Source organism: Aphanomyces astaci (assembly GCF_000520075.1).
Source record: "Aphanomyces astaci strain APO3 unplaced genomic scaffold supercont1.19, whole genome shotgun sequence".
In the NCBI taxonomy this organism is placed as follows: domain Eukaryota; phylum Oomycota; class Saprolegniomycetes; order Saprolegniales; family Verrucalvaceae; genus Aphanomyces; species Aphanomyces astaci.
In genome coordinates this window covers 85,940-102,567 of record NW_009798282.1, presented here as the reverse complement: position 1 = coordinate 102,567, position 16,628 = coordinate 85,940, and the positions used below count along the sequence as shown (strand labels likewise).

The 16,628-nt window shown below is 45.9% G+C and overlaps 4 protein-coding genes across 4 annotated transcripts; 2 read left to right on the top strand and 2 right to left on the bottom strand.

Annotated features, from left to right (window-relative positions):
- Positions 1 to 5,157: 5,157 nt before the first annotated feature.
- On the top strand, positions 5,158 to 5,652 carry H257_08475 (hypothetical protein; the record flags this gene model as incomplete). Its single annotated transcript, XM_009834346.1, has 2 exons — positions 5,158 to 5,351; positions 5,463 to 5,652. The coding sequence occupies 2 exons, from the start codon at positions 5,158 to 5,160 to the stop codon at positions 5,650 to 5,652; spliced, it is 384 nt and encodes a 127-aa protein (XP_009832648.1).
- A 3,951-nt stretch (positions 5,653 to 9,603) lies between these two features.
- H257_08474 (hypothetical protein) lies at positions 9,604 to 11,013 on the bottom strand (the record flags this gene model as incomplete). Its single annotated transcript, XM_009834345.1, has 5 exons — positions 9,604 to 9,671; positions 9,891 to 10,206; positions 10,298 to 10,361; positions 10,430 to 10,557; positions 10,612 to 11,013. 5 exons carry the CDS (start codon positions 11,011 to 11,013, stop codon positions 9,604 to 9,606), a joined length of 978 nt encoding a protein of 325 aa, XP_009832647.1.
- A 1,005-nt stretch (positions 11,014 to 12,018) lies between these two features.
- H257_08473 (hypothetical protein) lies at positions 12,019 to 13,294 on the top strand (the record flags this gene model as incomplete). The annotated part of the gene is made up of 2 exons (XM_009834344.1): positions 12,019 to 12,865; positions 12,909 to 13,294. The coding sequence occupies 2 exons, from the start codon at positions 12,019 to 12,021 to the stop codon at positions 13,292 to 13,294; spliced, it is 1,233 nt and encodes a 410-aa protein (XP_009832646.1).
- Positions 13,295 to 13,915: 621 nt separating this feature from the next.
- On the bottom strand, positions 13,916 to 16,495 carry H257_08472 (hypothetical protein). The gene is made up of 6 exons (XM_009834343.1): positions 15,992 to 16,495; positions 15,709 to 15,936; positions 15,263 to 15,664; positions 14,347 to 14,472; positions 14,123 to 14,295; positions 13,916 to 14,073 (listed from the first exon to the last, which is right to left on the bottom strand). Exons 1-6 carry the CDS (start codon positions 16,476 to 16,478, stop codon positions 14,011 to 14,013), a joined length of 1,479 nt encoding a protein of 492 aa, XP_009832645.1. The 5' UTR covers positions 16,479 to 16,495; the 3' UTR covers positions 13,916 to 14,010.
- Positions 16,496 to 16,628: the final 133 nt, after the last annotated feature.

The following is a 16,628-nucleotide window of genomic DNA, read 5'->3' as shown; positions in this document are numbered from 1 at the left end:
AAGGCGGCGTTGCAACAGGCTCCAGTGTTGCAACTGCCTGACTTTGACAAGCCGTTCATGATCACCACGGATGCCTCGGGCTACTGTTGTGGTGCAGTGCTCTCACAGCGGGATGCCGAAGGCGATGATCGCCCAATCGCTTTCCTCTCGAAGAAGTTTGGTGACGCAGAACGCAACTGGCCTGCTCATGAAAAGGAGCTGTATGCCATCAAGCTGGCACTGACTAAGTGGAGACCCTACGTCTATGGATCTCACTTCGACGTGTTCACCGACAATTCGACTTGTCACTGGTTTCTGAAGACTCCAATCTTAACGCCAAAGTTAACACGTTGGTTGGATTTTTTCAGTAGTTTTGACTTCACGTTGCACCATCGTCCAGGCAAGACGAACGTGGTTGCAGATGCATTGTCGCGCCCTCCACGCGCTGACATTCACATCAACACTTGCACAGTGCATCACTGCGATTCTTCATGCTACGACCGCTATCGTCGTGTTCATGAGTGGACGACACGCGTCGCGGCCTTCAAGTGCATGGATGTCCGCACATTGCAGTTGTTGACGGACTTGCCTTCTCCGGGGGAGGAGTGCGTTGGTAGTGTCGAAGTCGAAGTTCCTCAACAACTCGTCATCCATCACGCGGAAGAAGTATCGTACAGCATGGTGAAGATGGACTCGAACCTGAAAAAACGGTTCCTGAAGGCGTACGAGAAGACGAAGGAGTTTGCCAACGACAATAAGTTCGTAATGAATGATGGACTCTATTTCGTCAAGTCGAAAGACCAAGTTTGGAAGTTGTGTGTGCCGAACGACGACTACTTGAAAGGCGAGATCATTTCGCAGAGTCATGACACCAGCATAACGGCGCATCCAGGTGTGCGTCGAACGCAACTTCACATTGCACAATGGTACTACTGGGTGGGACTTGAGGACGACGTCAAGCTCTACGTGGTTACTTGCGAAACCTGTGCACGCTACAAGAAAGCAGTGTCAAAGCCAACGGCAAGATGATTCCCATCAAGTCGCCAGATGAGTGTTGGCACACGGTTCCATCGACTGGATCACGGGTTTGCCTGTATCCAATGGCAAGGATGCGATCATGACGTGCGTGGACAAGACGTCCAAACGACCCAAGTACTGTGCTACGACGTCGACTGTCGATGCTCCTCAAGTGGCCAAGGAGTTCTTCGACACAATAGTGCGGCACCATGGCCTACCGGCGGTCATTATCAGTGATCGTGACTCCAAGTTCACCAGCCAGTTTTGGCAGGAGCTCATGAAAATCATGGGAGTCAAGCACTTCATGACGACTGCAGGAAGAGCGCAGAGTGATGGAGCCACAGAGCGCCAAAATCGGACACTCGAAGATGCCTTGCGCTGCCAAGTCAGTTACCTCGGACATGACTGGTCAGAGCACCTCGGCACCATTGAGTATGCGCACCAAGGATTGATTCCAGCGTCGACGAGACTCATTCCATTCGAAGTGGACACGGGCAGAAAGTTGCGTAACCCCGTTCTTAGTCAAGTTGAAACTTTGAATGAGTACGCGAAGAACTTTTCCGAACAACGTAAAGCATTAGTCAAGATGGCACTTGAGAACCTTGACAAAGCCAGGCTCGTCAAAAGAGCTACTACGACAAATAGCGCTCCAAATTGGAGTTTCGCGAAGGCGAGTTTGTAATGCTAGCGACACGCAACATCCCCGTCAAGCATGCGAAGTTGGTGAACAAGGATGAGAAACCAAAGTTAGTACCGAAGTTCATTGGTCCCTTTAAGATCATACATGTAATCAACCCGAATGCTATGAAGTTGGAGTTGCCAAAGAGAATGAAGCGTCTTCACAACGTCTTCAATGTCGATCGACTGAAGAAGTGCCCAGGCCAAACGGATCGGTTTACCAACCGACCCATACCCAAAGCGATTTCAATGCTTTTGGACGACAGTGGCCACGAAGTCTTCATCGTCGAAGAGCTCATGAAGCAACGGCAGTTCAACCGCAAAAAAGAGTACCTCGTCAAAGTGGCATGGCTTGCCCGAATACGAAGCTACCTGGGAAATTGAGCGGGACATCAAACATGTTTCCCATTTCAAGCGACTGGTTCAAGATCTGCGAGCGAATATACAAGCGACGAAGTCGATAACCGGGGGAGAATGTAGCGACGTCACTCCAGTGGCGTCATAGGGTTATCGACCAATGAGAACAGACGTCACTGTTGACGTCAGTTTACGACCAAGCTCGATTGGCGTGCGGCGTGCTCGGCCATTGACACCAGAAGTTCCTTCTGCAGAGCTCACGTATGTATAGCATTAGATATAGTATAGTCACAGTAGTCATGCATGTAGATAACGCCAATCAATCAGTTTACAATTCCCTCTGCGTTATCAACTCCCTACAGAAACGGGCAAGAATTCGTAGAAAAGAATAACACTGTCAAGGTTTTTTTCAAACATTCAAATGTCCATCAAGTAAGCGTATTTTGGTAAGCTCGTTTTCAAACATGAATTCAAACATGAAGCCGCGAATGACCTTGGAAGACAAGCACGCCTTGTATATGAGGCATATAGAACAACCCAGTGCTACGTATTCTGAATTAGCCGTGTGAGCAAAAGAAGGCTTGAATCTATGAACTGCACCATCAAAACTAACTACAGTATGGGGCGGACGATCACACGCTACCATACACAAAGTCTGCGTGCCGACATAAAGACACGGTCCATTGATCGCGACGTTAAACTGACTGCCGTTGAAGTAAAGCTCGTTGAATGGGTTCTACGTTGCTGCGAGGAGCTTGGTGTGTGAGTCACCGGGGAGCTCATCCGAAAGCAGGCCACAGCTGACTGTTACGAACTCACCATCCCAACGGCCGATCGCCTATCATTTGCAAAAAGGTGGTTGTTCATGTTCCAACGAAAGCACGGACTTACAGTGAACTCTCGGTTTTGAGTAATCGGTTGGATGCAGCCAACCTTGAGTGAAAGTAATACCTGTCAATCCGAATATCGTGTGAAAAAATCGTTTTTCGCTCTGTTCCAATGTCGGGTGGAAATCAGTAATACGAAGTCATCGTACTGCCGCATCCTCCCTAAAACCCCGACTTGCTTGAACCTCAATGAGCACCTGTGGGCTTATATCGGGAGAAAACTCTGTAAAAAGCCGGCGGCGACATCCTTCGACAACCTCAAGGCCAGGATTACAGCATATTTGGGACCAAAAGTCTGTAGAATATGTACGTAAACTCATTTCTAGTATGTCAAAGAGATTGGACATGGGTGAATATGATCACTTTGCGGACACCGTTCGGACAATTTCAGTCGGACATATTTGACATTTGTATTGGACTTAAGGGGAACATATTTTGTCCGAGTGAAAGTGTCCGAACGAAATATGTTCGGCCATACTTGTGTATTGTATACACCCGCATAAGAACGATCAGCTTTACAGTAGCGAGCGACGACAGAGCATCCGACCACAAAATTGCGCTCCGCAGCGTAGCGGAGGTTGTGTGTATAATTTTGTGCAGGCGGTGCCTTGGCGAGGAGTGAGCCCCAATCGTGCACTTCACCGAATGTCCAATCGATTCCTCTTGTCGGAAAAAGCGGCAGGTAGGCCGCAGGCCGTGCCGCTACCCGGACAAGGCCTGTGGTACAACTATTCGCATTTAATGTGTAAATCCACTTAAGTGCGTTTCCGAAGCACATATCAAGCAAATGTTTGTCCGAGTCGTTATGGTATGGTTATTTCCAACAAAGATGGAGCAACCAAGTACTAACTAATAAATAGCCTTTAATCAATCGATAAATTTCAATTTCCATGTAGTAGTTGTGTTTTGTACGGACACTTTTGACAGTGGTACTTTTAATATTTCCAACATTTGAGCTCAATGATATACACCGTTTGATCTTCCATGCATGTCATCGTGTTGGAGTAACTCTTGTCTATCACTTGGTATCTTTACTTTGCTTCACAGATGCGTGTTGATTGCTAAGGCGCCATTCTGCCAAAATATATCCACTGCACGGATATTTATGGGAGCCACGGTAGCTTGGTGTAGAAAAAATTGTTTCACATGCAGATTTCAAAAAATACAATACAATAATCCAGTCAAATGTTTAGTATTTCCCAATCCACATTCCAACCTCATGAAGCGGGCTTGTGTACATGTAGTCCGGTGTGTCCGCGCCAAGAAGCGCAGACGGTACCTACTTCTTCAGGGAGACTACATCATCGTGCACCGTCAACGTGGAAGAATTGGATGGACCTTCACGGCCAACAACACCGACAAGTTCTAGCGCCTCTTCCATCGCCACAGACGTCGGTGCCGACATGATTGGTGAGCTAGTTAATAGTAGGGAAACCTTAAAAACGTCTACAAGTAATACAATGGTGAAATATTATATATACAATTATGCACATATTGTGTAGATGATACATAACAACACAGGTACCTGTTCTGTTCTGTTGTGCGTCGGACCTGTCCTCACTCTAGAAGGCATATCTCACGATCAGCACTGCCGGCGTACTAATCGTTCGCTTAAACGACTGAAGCCATCATTTCAATAAGGTTTTCGTTGTATTACTTACTGTATGACGAGGAATTCCTTCGTTGCCCCCTTACCGCAATGGCTGCTGCTGTGGTGATGCAATCGACGCCCAATGCCGCCCTTCACGGCAAGTAACATTTTTTGAAGCACCAGTAAATATGGGACGCGATATCGTCGATACCCTTGATTGGCATGCATAACCAACAACTCGGACCGGTCGTCAGGGTCCTCTGAATGCAGCGGCTACAATGAAGGTGTCACTTGCTACTCTGCCTGAGGTCCACATATCACAACCGGCTACATAACCCCATATGCCAACGGGCAGGATTCTTAGCTGATATGGCATCATATCCTTGTGCGGTGGAGGAGCCAGTTTACCAACGGTTCGTCCGAGTTGTCGCCGCAATCTACCTTTAACCGCTGCAGCTGGAACATGACAGCAACAAACAAGGCGTTTGTTTACGTTTCAAATACCTCAACGAGGACCAGAAGGTTGCCCGCATTTTTAGTTGTTGACCGGCTGAGGCCGTGGTGGCTCCGGCCTTCGAGATCTTCGATGCTGCAACAAGGAAAAAGCTTGCACGGAAGCAAGCGGAACTATTTTTGTCATGCATTGGCATGCAAGACAACAAGAACAACATCAAGAACGAAATCGTCACTCTGCTTACGGCATATCTTACACGGTCCCACCCTATGTTCAAGGCTCTGTGTGCGTCGGCGCCACTTGCACAAGCATCGAAACGGTGGCCAAGCAAGTTGGAGTCGACATCGAAGCGTTCGTCGCGTGGGGAACACTACTGCGCAATCCCAAGGTCCAGGCAAGTGAAGCGGCATCGATGTCTACCATGAGCAATTTTGCTGAGGAGCAGACTGACATGATAAAAATCCACACCGAGCAAAACAAGCGCCTGATGGTCCATCAGGCGCTTGATTTGCTGTGAGGACTACGACGGCGTGTTCGAATTCCTTCCAGTGGACGATGCTCGCTTCCGAAGCAAAGCGACTTTCCATCGAAGGCCATTCGGAGAGTACTTTGTCAAAGATGTCACGGACATTCGCGGCGGAGCAGTGGCGACGTTGCAAGTACTTCGTCACGCTCTGCCACTTGGTTAGGAGAGGGAGGGAGCGTTCCATCCGCTTCAGCATTGCCTTGGACGGCTCTTCAGTTTCTCACGCTTGGGCATCCGTTCGAGCGAAGGCAGCAGCTTCTGGAAGCGGTCTAACATCTTGAATGCAGACGACCAACGTGGGGCTTGGAAGAGCCTCGGCCTCAAGAAAATCTTTATATTGGATATATTGCTAAGGGTATATTGGAAATAACGCAAATTATGATCAATTTGAAGATCCATCGAATGATTAGCTATTTTGACATAAGATCAATACCCAGTGAATAAATCGAGAATTATTGTAATTGACAGCAAATATGATCAATATCTTTAGATATTCCTCAGCCACTCAAATATATAGCGATATGCCGGTATGCCGATCTACGTCATACGCCAACTTGAAGGGGTGTCGCAGTAACACAAGGATCCAAATGAACACGACCTCTATACTTAAGCTACTCGATCAGAGTGCTATAAACCAGATATTCTTTGAAGACGGTCACAGTACTAGTACGGATCCGGTGGCAGATGATACCAGCAAGAATCGGTATACCATAGACGATTCTGGTGCAGAAGTGTTACTTTACAGCAAGCTATCGAGGGGTCTTGGACTCGTACTGGTCGACATACTTGTCCAATTTAAACGCGGCTTTTTGCAATGGATATGTTAGTTTAATGATTTTGTGCGAGCAATCTAAGAGTAACTATAAAAAATTGAAACAAATGTACTTTGAAAACTCATCCCCTTTGTAACATAATATAATATGAAAACATAATATGCTATTGAGGACACAGGCTGCGAGTTTCTTGCACTCTCCATGACTACAAATGGGGACTTTGATGTGGATGACGCAATGTTCCATGAAGTTTGTCAATTTGTGCAGTCATATCTACCTAGGGCCTCGACTGAAGAAGAAAGACTGGACCTTCTACGAGCCAACCTGTATCTCCGAATGTTAATGTGAACATGGTAAATCCAGTGACGTTCCAAGCGAAATTGTTCAAATCCTTGGAAGCTCAAGAAAAACAGTTCAGGCTGTGTCCAACTTGTGTCTCCGACAGGTTAATGCAAAAATGGTAAATCTAGTGACGTTCCAAGCGAAATTGTTCAAATCCTTGGAAGTTCAAGAAAAACAGTTCACGCTGTGTGATGGCGCGGCTATAGTAACAGTAAGGCGGTAGTGTCCGCTAAGCTACTGTCCAACACCTCACACAGACAAACTCGGATTCCCAGAACCATTGACGTCATATCATGGGTCCAACAATTTGTGCGTGATAAGCGTCAATTCCGAGCCCGCGTGGTTACCAAAGACGTAGCGGTCTTCTTACTCGAAATTGCGCACCTCTCGTACGACCCCTACGTCAACACGGAACGTAAAACGACACTGTGGTCGGTACAAACGTTCGTGAAACATTGTGGCTACCTGCGTCGCTCGAAGCAGGGAAGAAGTTACTGGCCCTCACAGATGCCAATACGATCCTTCTCGACAACTACGTACGGTTCATGTGTCAGGCTATGATACAGATACATCCAACATACCGTCGAACAATCGTCTACATTGACCAGACCTTCATCCACGAGCACTACAACAAGAACGACATATCATTGTACGATTCAACCGGCGACCTGGATGTGCAGGCCAAGGCCAGAACAAAGGCCTCCGATTTTGTTTCATTGCTACCATTGTCGACCGTTATCCTTCCGTGTCTTTCATGTTGGGCTATGAGAAGTTTATTGATGGAAATCAAACAATGGACTACCACGGCATATTTGATCACACGTACTTTGTTGTCTCGTTCGGCTACTTACTGGATGCTTTGGTGGATGTTGTGATATCCAACACTATCGTCATCATGGATAATGCCAATTATCACAAGTGCATACAGGACGCAACACCACGCTTTTCGTGCAGAAAGCCGATTTGATGGACGTTTCCGATGCGTTGGGAATTGAGCACACCCGTGGAGGATTCAAACCATCCATTTGGTCAAAACTCCAACCGAACACAGCATCTGTCGTTCCCGTTGTAGTCGACATTGCGTCTGCCGCCGTCCATGAACTTGTGTACAGTCCACCACACCACTATAATCTCCAACCGATCGAGTGTGTGGGTAATTGTCAAAGGACATGTTGGGAGTGAGAACTTCGATGTAGGCCATGTGTACTTGCATTTTGTATGGAGTACAAATTTGCGGCTTTCGATAGAAACATCAAGTAGGAATTAAAATTGAATATTATTTGAGCATGAATGTCGTTCCTGATGAAATATTTGGTTTTCAGCATTTATGATATCACTTCGGAAATAACTTGATTCATCAGTCATTGAGTAAGATATCAAGATGTACAAATGTATGTCTTGGACATAATAACGTTGCAACTCGTCAAAACCGTCTATATATTCAAAATATCTGCTTCTGTGGAGACAACTGCAAGATTTAGGAAATTTATGATTTTTTGACATGTGACCTCGTAAATACCACAACAATTCGATATTGAAAAAGATAAAAAGTACAATTCTGTCAAATTTGAAATTTAGGTTCTTTATAAAAAGTTGATAAAAGACGAAGGGTGCGTCTGGTAACATTCCATTTTCTCGCAAAATGGGATAAACCAAAAATGCCATTTTCAAAATGGAGGTAAAAGGTCCATTTTGTAATATGGTGTTTTGGACCTCTTCAACGAGTAAATCCCACGCGGAATTATTGGATTTGGGTTAAAACTCTTCAAGCAAGACATGTTTCAATTTTGATCGGGTTTGTTGAATTCGGCCCCAAAATGGCGTTTTGGGCCTGAATATTGCAATATTTCCGGTTACCAGACGCACCATTAGTATAGTAAGTACCTTCCAATTTAAAATTTCCACTACTGGCAGTGTGTTTTACCCGAAATTTAACCAGACCTATCAAAACCGTGGTGGATATGTTCTAACGATCAGGGATGGCATATTGTATTATATTATTAGGGTTCGTCAGGTAACCGGAAATATTGCAATATTCAGGCCCAAAACGCCATTTTGGGGCCGAATTCAACAAATCTGATCAAAATTGAAAGATGTCTTGCTGGAAGAGGTTTAACCCAAATCCAATAATTCCACGTCGGATTTACTCGTTGAAGAGGTCCAAAACACCATATTACAAAATGGACTTTTACCTCCATTTTGAAAATGGCATTTTGGGTTAATCCCATATTCTGAGAAAATGGAAAAATATTTTTGAAATGTTACCAGACGCACCCTTAATCCTATTTTGCGAGAAAATAGAATATTATTTTTGAAGTGTTACCAAACGCACCCTAAACTTTTGTATCCAGAAATATCAAGGTGATATTATGGTCCCTCCAAATTGGTCGATTCGAGGTCTGGTTATAAAGTACAGTTTTACACAGTTGTACAAGTGAGTTAGACCTAGGACATTTTTACTATTTAGATTATTATTTATATAATTTAATTTAATTACTATTTATGTATATTACAAATTGTTTTATTCTATAATTTTTAATAAGCTTTTTATAAATTAAATCTGATAATTTAAATATAACCTAATCATCTTAACCTAAATTTGCTAACTAGGACGTGTGTTTGGCGTATGTTTTCCCTACATAGAAAAGAATTAAAATTTATTTTTATTAAATAAGACTTATATAAAGAATTTACTTCGAAAGAAATAAATCAAATAGTACGTGGATTATGGAGGGAGCAAATTTAGAGGTGCGGTGGAGATCCTCTTACCTATCGAAAGACCTATGTTTCAATCTACTATAATAGTGCGAAACGAAAAAACGGCTGAAATATGCGAAATGAAACCCAAGCAAAACATCAATGGTCGGCCACGTTATGCAGTACTACGTAGTACTATAGTACACTCTGTAGTACTACCTCTGTCCCATAATAAGTGTTCGTTTTTGCAAAATCAAATTTCCAAGAAAGAATGTTCATTTTTCATACTTATATTTTGACTGCTACAAATCCAACAATTGAACTAGGCCCAAAGCAGCGACAATGTCGTCGTCAACATCCGTGTCGTGGCCTATATTCAGTGCCTCTAATTGAGTGCAAATTTCACCCAACTCCATGCTCTCTAGAATTTCGCGTTGAAGGTTTTGCATATGAGCAGAATAGTCCACCCCATTTAAGTATGCGCAACCAAAACTCCAAGAATTTCTCGCACAGGAAACCATTTCTGGTAACCTGCCACGAGAATATAATGCATCCTTTTTCATATGTGGGATCTTATAGTCATTCCCACCTTTGTTGAGCATGACCTCCTCGAGGCATCTCTGCAGGGTAAGAAAATTCCTGTTGAGCATCAGCGGACTCACATGTGCCCACGTCGCTTCGGTAGCTACAACGATATCCTCGAGGCTGGTTGAATGCTTCTCGACTTGAAGCGACTGGATGACGCGGGAAAAGCCCAGGTCCAGGACATTTAGGTCGGGCGAATTTGGAGGTTGAAAGACAACCTCCATGTCCCATCCTTCCGCCTTGCAGGCAGCAACAACATCGGCGTCGGTAGGAGGCACATGCGGCCGCGCATAGTCTTGCTGAATCTTGACGGCATTGGACTCACCAATCGGCCGTGTGAATTAACATCGCCTTGTACGTCTCTCTCTTCGAAGGGAACAGGCTTCAGAACTGGTGTTCCAGCGTCCCGACGGCAGCTGCGACGCTGAGCTGGGACCACTTCGGTGAAGTTCCACGTTCCGAGCTTGCCATCAACCTACTCTTCAGCTTGGATTTGTCCCAGCGCGGACGAGCGACAGCAGACAAGAACATGACCTTCAGTACGTGGCGCTTTGCTTGCAGGACCGCTGCTTGATCTTCTCTCCCGTGGCTCCGATGACCTTCTTTTGAAGTCGGGTCATGAAGAACCAATTCTGATCTACATGCACGGTGTCGTACATGGGATCGATGAACTTTACGCCGTCGATGTCACGGACATGATTCAGTGCCTAGTTGAGGCGGCACACCTTGTTTGACTCGGTCAAGGACGTCTTTAACACACTTAAGTACTGCGCGATGACACCGCGCTTGAAGTAGGCGTGGAGAGTTGACTTGGGGATGCCCAGAGCATGGGCTACCGAGCGGAAGCAGTAGCGCCGGGACTGCGGGATAGCTTGGATGCGCTCGGGCAGGTAATAGTGGAGTGGCTTGCGTCCGCTTTGGCCCTTTTTCCGCTGGTGGACAGGGCGGCAGATGGTCTTGGAGCCCGTCAGTTCGACAGTTGCTGGAGTACACCCGAACATCTTGGCCATCTCATCGGCTGCGCCCATTGGAATCTTTCCGTGAGGAATACAGCGGGTCAACGGGTGCTGCAGGAGGTTGTTGCACTCACTGTCCGTGAGGTTCTTCTTGTGTTGCCCCTTGCGCATCTTTTGTTATGACTGGCCTGGACGAAGTGAGCTGAGTTTGATTGCCAAAACCCGCCCAGCACTTGGCGCCAAACTCTGCCGGATATGACCGGGGTTATCCGGGTTTATCCGATTTTATCCGGATGTGTTCTGGTTATTACTCCAGAATACAAAATCTAAGCATGGTTATACAAGTACTTTGTATATTTCATATATCATTGAATTTTGTTTCGGTTCTTGAGATAAAACAGCATACTGTATCTAGTTCGGATTGCCCACACTTTCCTCTTTCCGAAGGTGGTCCTACTTTATCCAGATTCAACTTTTTTGGACATAAGTTGAAATACGTAGGAATTATATAGGAGAATTGGATTAATAGTAGGAACATTTCTCCTACGAATTCAGTTTGTCCATTACAATTTGTTAGTCATGAATAAAATTATGCTGGTATTTGTATTGAAATATTTTATATTACCTGAAGTTTTCAAAACTTAATATGGGACAGATATTGTGGATTCGCTCTGTCATATTGAATCTCGCCGCTGAATTGAATCTTAAAGAAAGGACAAGAATATTCAGCCAATCAGAAGTTCCAGCGTGATTCAATATGAGATTTCAACCAGAGTGAAAGATCGAACGCTACAGTAGGCCTCTGGAACAATTATACAGTTTTTGCTCAAATAGTGCAATATATTGGAATCACATCGAGATATTTCGCATTTTGTGCCTCAACTGACGATATATATACGATCAAATTATTTACTGACTTTTGGCTGAAAGATTGACAACTACAGCAGTGATCAAGAAACCTCGTAATTTACTCATCTACTTGTCAAATATGAAGTTACTGATCAAATATGAAAATATAGAGGTATATTTCCATCGCCCTTGGACTCAAATTCTCGTTGGCTGGAAATGATTCGCGCCATTCACAACGACGGCTCAACCAGTTATCCTCAAGAGTGCCTTCTAACCATTCCTTTACTCATAACTCATAATTCATCACTCTTTCATCGCCTGTGTACCATGCGCCTCAACGTGTCGTCCATGCTCGAGTGCCTCCAGAACCAGACTGCCTCGGACAACCTCTACATCCAGCAAAGCCTGGACGATTACGGCGATGCCGTCCTGGAAGAGGACGAGTTCCACGAAACCACCAACCCCATCATGGACAAGACCCTTCTTGACGCTGGCGCCGAAGGATTCCGTGTGTTAACAAACTTTACACCGGAGGAATTCGAGGTCATCTGGGGGAATGCTGAATCTGCTATGACATCACGTTGGAATGACGGTCGTGGTCGGAAGTCCGCAACAAGTGCCAAAGACGCGTTCTTTGTTACTTTAACGGTAATGAAACACTACCAAACCTGGGAAAAGCACGCTGTGGACTTCGGCCTGAAGGCACCAACCTTGGAGAAACTCGTCGTGAAGGTGGTCGGCGTGTGCTCGAAGCTCCTGTACGCCTGTTTCGTGTCTCTGCACCGCATGACGACGCTGCGCTCCAAGGACAAGGTGTTCACTCACTACCCCTATGCACTGTATGCGACGGACGTCAAGTTCCAGCCGGCCCATCGTCCCTCCGGCCGCTTCGGTGAACAAAAGCACTATTTCAGTGGAAAACATAAGCTGTACGGCTTTAAGATAGAAGCTTCCGTCTCACCTGAGGGGTTGCTTGTCGACATGAGTCCTCACGAGCCAGGGTCGGTGTCTGACCTCACCATGTTCCGAAGCCGCCTGGACCAACACACTCAAGCGCTCGCGAAGGACGACTACGACGACACCATCAACGACAACGGGAAACTGTTCCGAGAGCATCCTACCTCGTGGGCAGTCCTTGTGGACAAGGGATATATCGGCGTTGCGGCGTCGGCGCGTGCCATACATCCGAAGAAGAAGCCTGTGAGTTTACACGTTAGACCGATTTGACATGGACAGGAACAAGGAAGTTTCTTCTGACCGTGTCGTTGTCGAAAACTTCTTTGGCCGGGTGTGCTCGCTTTGGAAGGTGTCCTACGCAACATTTGTATGGGGTGAGAAACTCTATGATGACATTCAGCGATTCACGTTTGCCCTTACCAACTTCCACGCGACTTTGATGCCCTTGCGCCTCGAGGACAATGACCACTATCGTGCCGTCATGGCACGCTACAAGAGTATGGCAGCTGAGAACACCTCAAAGAGAGCTGCGAACCAACGCAGGTACCTACAGCGCCGTGCAGAGCGGTTTGCGACGGAAGCTGCCCGCGCCAGCCGTACTTCGCGGGGTACATTCTTGTCTCCCATGGTGAGTGGCCGCCGCTGAAAATACAGTACATTGGTTTTTAGTAAATCATTTGAAGTTTGTATACAATAAAATAATAATAATAATAAACTTGTTTGCATACAAAAAACAAGTATAAATATATCTGAACTATTTTATTATGGAAACTGTGTCCTTGCTTGCAATCTACTCAGTTTTTGCTTACTATCGAGTCATTTTGGAAATGACTTGGATATTACTGAATTGCAGACTCATGGGGAAATCACTTATTTTTTAGAAATACCAGAGAAAGTCGTCAGTAGCTAAAGTATATTGGATATACAAGAGGCTTTCACTGAAACATTCATGCTCTTCCGAAATATGTGACGAACTGGTTTGGTGACCTAGTAACTGAGTTGCGAGGATCGATTTTCCGGATAAAGTTCATCCGTTGACGAAGACCGATTTTCCGGATACAGTTCATCCGGACACTGCAAAGTGATTGTATCATGAATGATGATTAATTTCGGTTTTCAAATCTGATGGTAACGTTGGTCGGACAAGTCCGTTACAGATATGCTGTAAAGCATCACGTCCATCGCATATGGCAGAGTGTAAATAAAGTTAGCTTTCTAAACATGAAATGTTCAGCGACTGGGGGGCTCCAAGCGTTGCCTTACGACAGCAGGTAGACCTCTGAGAAATGATATACATTACTAGTATTCTGGTTGAAAAGTGGAATCCCGACCTAACCAGCCGAAAGCTGGGGGATGGTCTTTTTACAACCCAAACATACCGCCCATGTTGCCAGCATACGCCATCGGTCGAATCGGAGGGTGTTCCTACCGCCTGGTTAGCTCATCGATAATGCTATAAAAAATAGTGACATACCACAGCCGTGAACTGGGTAAATCGGGGCTTCAGGTCCCGGTAAAACCGAATATACGCCCCTTTGTTGCCCATTTGGTCACAGTAGTTGGGGGCACTAAACACTGTGATACACTTTTCGTCGTGTTCGACCAAGTAGCCTTCGTCCTTGACTTCATGCGACCGTACGAGCAACTCTAGTTGGTCAATATATGTTATTGCATTTCACATTGCTCTACAACTCGTACCCAAATTATTGTGGGCCAAGAACGACTTGGTCACATCCGGCCCAAAACTCAATCCAATCCCACGCTTCGACGGTCCTCGTCCAGGGAACGGTTGCGGGTCGCTCCACATCAAATCGCTCATCAAACCTACAATGTATTGTCAAGTATATTCGATATTAGAGTGATCAATCAGCATAACCAAATCGACAGACAATCGATCGACCAATCAAAACGCAGATCAATATATCAGTGGCCAATCAATTCCACTCTTGGACGACTTCAACATTCGTGTGACTGAAATTAGTGTGACACTTAGATTACATACAAACGTGAGTACAAAGATTCGATTGATCGATTTGGCAAAGAATCAGGACAAACATAGTCCAAATTTCGGGATCAAGGATAACAGTATTGTGCATTTCCACCCACTGTGCCAAGTATGTGGATTCTTGAAATCGCCATCAAATCGACCAAACACATATGATTTGTGAACATATAAACGAAGGTTGCACTCTGATTGGCTAAGGGCCCCTCTGGTAACCTGAAATATTGCAATATTCAGGCCATTTTGGGGCCGAAACTAACAAATCTGATCTTGAACCATGTCTTGCTTGAAGAGTTTTAACCCAAAATCAATAATTCCGAGTGGGATTTACTCGTTGAAGGGGTTCAAAACGCCTTAATAAAAAATGGGCATTTTACCTCCATTTTGAAAATAGCATTTTTCATTTATCCCATTTTGCCCGAAAATGGAATATTATTTTTGAAATGTTACCACATGCACCATATGCATAAAGAGTACCTCTGAAACTTCATATTCAATACATGATATGTGTCGCACGTCCAGCGATTGAAGTCATTTGTCAAATTTGGAAAACCATGAGCAAAAATACTCCAACATTCCCCCAAACTTCGCATATAAATCAACAAACTGTACCACTCTCGGGGGGTTCTCGGTTGCGGTCGATCTTTTCAATGTCTGCAAGCGTGACGTTATCTTGGTGGAAGAGGCCGCCATGTACGACGAGTACTTTGGACTCGATGCATGCGGCGAGGGGCAGCCAGTTGAACACTTCGCTGAACAAGTTCATGACAACGTCGTCGTACTTGTGCTTGACTTCGCCTTCAAAGCCATAGATCTTATTCATGTTTTTGGACTCGTGGTTGCCGCGCAGAAGGTGCACGTGGCCAGGGAACGCCAATTTCATCACAAATAGTGTGAGCACCACTTCCAAGCTGAACGACCCGCGGTCGACAAAGTCGCCGTTGAACAGGTACGGGTTGGTTTCGCTGGGAAGGCCGTTCAGGGCAAAGATATTGCACACGTCGTAGAATTGGCCTGGAACAACGTGACGAGATGGTGATGGATGGTAGCGTTGTTACCGTGGGTGTCGCCGCAGACGGTGATGTGCGCTTGGGCGTCCGAGCCCAACGGGATGCGGAGAAGACTCGGTAACGCTTGCAGCATCGACTTCATCGAGAGGAGGATCTGCAGCACGTACTTTCGATGCAAAAGCTTCCCGCGCTTGAAGTGATCCAACACGTCCGTGATGAACTCGGTCGATGGGGGGGTCTCCGGAAGGTGCGGGCCATCGTATGACGAGTCCACGACTACGAGGACATGGAAGATCGAGCATGAGACGCGGGAGAGAAGAAGATGACGAACCCATGGCAGACACGTCGATGGTTTCGCTCAAGGGACGATGGCGTTCGGACTGAATGGCTTCGGCAAACGCAGCCTGGCGGATCAACTGTTCGCACAGCTTCATCTTGCTCTTGGCCTCAGCACTTGTCGGCTTCATCTTGACGACCGTGCGGTAGTCCCGCAATGCATCCTTCAAATGACCGAGAGGGAGGTTCGCCGATGCGCGACGGTAGTACGCTTTGATGTAGGAAGGATCGATCTTGATGGATTCGGACGCATCTTCAAGCGCTAGACCGTAGCTCTCCATTTTGATGTGGGCGGCAGCACGGTTCGAGTAGTAGATGGCCGTTGGGATGAGCGAGATCGCCGTCGTGTACATCTCGACGGCCAAAGGGAACTTAAACGCCTTTAATGCATCGTTTCCCTTCTCCTTGAAGTCCTCTGCGCGACTCAGCGTTGCCTCGGAGCCTTGATGGGCAGCTCCAAGCTGCACATTCACCTTCTCCATTGATTAACGTTGACAAAATCTTGTACATGCGGTGGTGCTGTTGAGTTTCCGGAAAATGACCGGATAATCCTCCAGAAATAGGGACATGGCACTATGCAATCTTTTTAGTGACCTTCAAGCGTAATCTTGCCTCAGATGGGGTTAAACCGT

Excerpts from the sequence above, each read along its gene's own strand:
- H257_08472 (XM_009834343.1), bottom strand. The coding sequence starts at position 16,478 with ATGGAGAAGGTGAATGTGCAGCTTGGAGCTGCCCATCAAGGCTCCGAG. Across the intron at positions 15,937-15,991 it reads CATCGACGTGTCTGCCATGG|TCGTGGACTCGTCATACGAT; the intron begins GTTCGTCATCTT and ends ATGTCCTCGTAG. Across the intron at positions 14,296-14,346 it reads CTTGGCCCACAATAATTTGG|AGTTGCTCGTACGGTCGCAT; the intron begins GTACGAGTTGTA and ends TTGACCAACTAG.